We start from the raw sequence: 4,347 nt of genomic DNA, 5'->3' as shown, positions 1-4,347 counted from the left end.
TTCCCTACCTCCCACTCATGCCTCAACCCACTCCAGTCTGGTTTCCACCTTCATCCTGCCATCAAGACAGCTCAAGCTAAGCTCTCCAAAGATCCACTTATCTCTAAATCCCATATATTTAACAGAGTAGAAAATCTACAAATTAATTTATCATTTATGTCAGGCTAGAGCTGTGTTGTATATAGCTGCTTCCCCATCTGGCTGTGCAGGTGTGGGCAAGTTGCTCTCTGGGCCTTGGTTCCCCTTTCGCTACTGGACCTAAAGACAGCCATCAATTATACGAATTGATGAATTCATAAAACTCCAGAATTAATATGAGGGAGTTCATGGCTGATAAAGAGGGATGTCATAAATCAGAAGAACTTCATAACTCAAATGAAACTTATGGGAAACCAGCTCTTTACCTCATTTACTTCTCCCATTAGTCCATAAATTAAACCAAAGACCCATGCAGTAAAACCCTGCAGGAAAAATAGTTGTGATCTTTCTCATTAGTGGCCTTTCAAATACATCCCAACTATAGAAAATATGGTCTCTTTACTTACTGAGTGGTTTACTTACAGAAACTTTATTAAAACTTCATTTGCACAGAAACATCATTGTAGTATAATAACTGTTTAAAGACTTCATATACAAGAACTTTTATATGGAGAAACAATACAGCATGGTAGTAATAGTTCTTGGGCTCTGGAGCCAGATTGCCTGTGTTCACGCCCCAGCTCCATTGCTTACTGGCTGAGTTATGCTGGCCAACTTCTCTGGGCCTCAATGAGGGTAACAGTAAGAACTAAACTGCATGTAAAGCTCATGGCATTGTGCCTGAAACATAAGAAATGCTCAGTACATGGTAGATATCATAGTTACGACATAACATGAGATGTTAAAAAGTCACTCAATTGGGTGTTTACATTAATGATAATTCAGGTTCATCAATTGTAATAAATGTACCACTCTGGTGAGAGATAGTGATAATGGGAAAGGCTATGTATGTGTGGGGCAGGTGCTATGTGAGAATTCTTCTCTGTACCTTTAATGAAATTTTGTTGTGAATTTAAAAACTACTCTAAAAAATAAATTCAATTTTTAAAAGTCATTTGAAAAACATATAGGTATGTTTATTATTGGCTTTACATATTCTTGATAATGACTAAGAAATAATGACAACAATTATAGAACACTTAACCCTTACTTGGCCATTTGTGCATATTAAATTATTAAAGAAGATATTGTATCTCTTATATATATGTAAAGTATTGTTAGAATTCCATTGAAGTTTTTCAGATTTCCAGACAAATTTTTCTCTGCTCAATTTAAAAGCACTCAATTATCTTGTCAAGTCTGCAAACTCCATATAGTTCAAGAGCAGATGCCCTGGCCAGGTGGCTCAGTTGCATTGGAGTGTAATCCCATATACTTAAAGGTTGTGGGTTCGAGTCCAAGTCAGGGTATATACCTAGGTTCCAGGTTCAATAGTGGTCAGGGCATGGAAGGAAGGCAACCAATTGATATTTCTCTCTTCAAAATCAATAAGCATATCCTAGAGTGAGAATTTAAAAAAAAAAGCAGCAATATAAGTTAAGGAGAGATCATGGGGAAAAAATGGTTCTTAAATAAGACAAGAAAGGGAGTTTTAGTGATATAATTATGTTACCCAACAGGGGGCTGAAAGGTTCAAGATTACTTACTTATATGTCAAAAATTTGTTAACATGGTAAAGAGCCACAATGTACTTGTGGTGATGAATACTCTCACGGGCTCTTCTGATTTCTCCAGATAAAGGCTGGAAGGACACAACCCCTACTTGGGAGTGAGTCTCTATGCATTCGGCATTTAGTGGAGATGAATCAGTGAGATTACTCCAAACTTTTTCCATCTTGATCATCATTGTTTTTACAAGAGACAACCACCCCATCTTCATTGGGTTTATTTAGCAATAAACAGTCTTTTTGTTATGTAATTAAATTCTTATTTATTGCATCTACAAACCAAATAAAGAAAAAGCCACTGCTGAATGAAGAAGAAATGTAGGTTAATATACTACATTAAGCCAGGGCACTTATAGTTTCTCTGGTTTGTAGCTTAAAATAATAAACATAAGAGCAGCAAGCCTTTACAGAGCACCTACTACATGCCAAGTTCTTTGCACATGTCAACTAACTTTATAATAACCCTTTGAGGAAGGTCGATCTCTCCAAGATCACAAAGATAACAAGTGGAAGGCAAGGAACACAGGCAGTCTTGAGTCTAGAGCACACACTCCTAATCCCTATCCAGCAGCCCCTCTCCCCTCCCCTGACAAGCTACAATTGGACTCATATCACAGAGGCTGTTTCCTGTTAAGTGCTCTTCTCATTCAAGCATTTCGACTTTGAGTAGTCATTTAACGTTCCTCTTATCAAAAATTAATGATAATCCACACATGGTAACCTCTAAAATACTAGCTCCATTGCAACCCTTCTTATACACAGGCTCACTGCGGCTACTTTTACTGGAAAGAGGACTGTGTCTTGAGATGCAGGCACTTTGCTGTATGTTTTCTACTGTTCATAAGTAAAATAGTCATTTTTATTTAACAGCAACAACACACAATTACTCTCTTAAACAAGATGGCTGGTTCAACTCAACACTAAAGTGTAGGTCTCCTTACTATAGCTCCTATTACTCAATTTTATGACGTTGAGCCACTATGTCAACTTGCTATTCATTTAACCTATGGTCGAATTACTTCCTTTACAGGCTATTTCTTACATTCACTACTAACACACTGAATGTGCATTCCACAATATGGGTTGGAAAAATCTGAACTTCTGAAGAAAGATATGATCCAAAAATGTCTAATAAGCTCTCAATGTTATGGCCCCTGATGATCCATTTTATAAGTAGGTTCCAAGAATGTGATATATAATTTGGTGAAAATTATATGTTGTTTTCTGAGGAAGGAACGGAGACTTTTCTGCCAAATAACTATTTTGAATCGTGTGTGACAATACACTTAAAAGTAATAGTGAGAGGATAGAATCCAGGCAGATTTCCAAGCAGAGTTATAAGTACCAGGCCTTTTGGCCTAACTAACAAACTGCTTTGTAGTGCTTATCGAGCATTCCTGATAAAACGACATCCAACACGTAGCCTTGGTTTTTCTGAACAGACAAGCGTTGCAAGTCTAAATCTCAGTAAATTCCTCCAAGGTTATCTAAGCAACAACCTCTATGTCACTAGTTCTTGACCCCTGAGGGAGTCAGACCCTGATGGGAATCTGAGGAAAGCCAGGGACCTTCTTCCCAGAGGAGCGCAAAGTTCACAAGACCACTCCCAGGCCCCAGGAGAATCTCAGCGCTGTACCTTGGACCAGATAAAGTGAGAAAGCTGATGGCAATCTCAAACTCTGCAGAAAAAAAACTTTTTGCTTACGCAGTTTGTTAGGAAAAACAGGTCTTTTTACATATTCCAAACCAAAGGCCTATATAGGGGCAGTGAGGCCAGATCTAGTCAACCGTATTGATCCTCCCCGCCCGGAACGCTCTTCTCTCAAACCCCACAGGGATGCTCCTTGCCTTTCAGTATTCCGTTCAAATGTCACCCTTCAGAAAGGATTACTTTCTTGACACCTTATCAAAAGCATTCCTTTGTTATCACATCTCGCTCTTTTATTTTTACAAAAGTACTTATTAGTATCCAAAGGTGTCTCATTAGTTTTCTTATTGACTTATTTTGTCTCCCCTATTAGAGTATAAGCTCCTAAAAGGGCAACTATCTTGTCTGACCCGTTCCCCACTGTATCCCCAGTGCCCATCACGGTGCTTGGTACACAGTGCGCATGTGACAAATGTCTGTTGCTTTAAACTGAAAAATAGGATGTTGATGTTGGAATTAAGGTTTTAACTAGTTATGAGTCAGCGCCCTCTCCCTCTTTCCGTAACTAGGGGTCTCTCCGATCAGTGTCTACAGTGTGCCAGGCGCGGTTGCAGGTGCAGCGGACCCAGAAGCGAGTAAAACCGACGAGCACCCTTGTCCTCACAGACCCTCCCCTGGAGTGGCCCGCCCGGCCCACGTCTCGTCCACACCATACCTGGGAGACGCGGGCGAGCCCGCTCCATGCCCCCCGTGGAGGGGGATGGGGAGACTCCCCAAGTGGAAGGAAGACGGTCTCCAGCCCACACTTCCACAGCAAGCCTCCGGTTTCCCCAAACCAGCCCTCCCCACCTGCCCGCTCGCACGGAGCCCCCACCGGGTGCAGAACCGACTCGAGGCAGGACTACAGTGACGGGGTGAGGGGAGGAACCAGGAAACGGGACGCCGAGGCGAGTGCCCCAAGGCTGGAGGCGGGAGAGCCTGCCGTGCCGGTCG

At 41.3% G+C, this 4,347-nt stretch overlaps 1 protein-coding gene across 1 annotated transcript in view; it reads right to left on the bottom strand.

The window, feature by feature from the left end:
* ARFGEF2 (ADP ribosylation factor guanine nucleotide exchange factor 2) overlaps nt 1–4,347 on the bottom strand; it is a 91,021-nt gene that overhangs the window by 86,010 nt on the left and 664 nt on the right. Inside the window, exon 2 of the mRNA XM_006772492.2 lies at nt 1,796–1,815. Within this exon, the coding sequence (XP_006772555.1) occupies nt 1,796–1,815 (20 nt within the window). The remainder of the gene's footprint in view (nt 1–1,795; nt 1,816–4,347) is intronic.

This window comes from Myotis davidii, unplaced genomic scaffold (assembly GCF_000327345.1).
Source record: "Myotis davidii unplaced genomic scaffold, ASM32734v1 scaffold526, whole genome shotgun sequence".
NCBI classification, from domain to species: Eukaryota; Metazoa; Chordata; class Mammalia; order Chiroptera; family Vespertilionidae; genus Myotis; species Myotis davidii.
The sequence above is the reverse complement of the archived record's forward strand: the minus strand, read 5'-3'. Positions and strand labels throughout refer to the sequence as shown.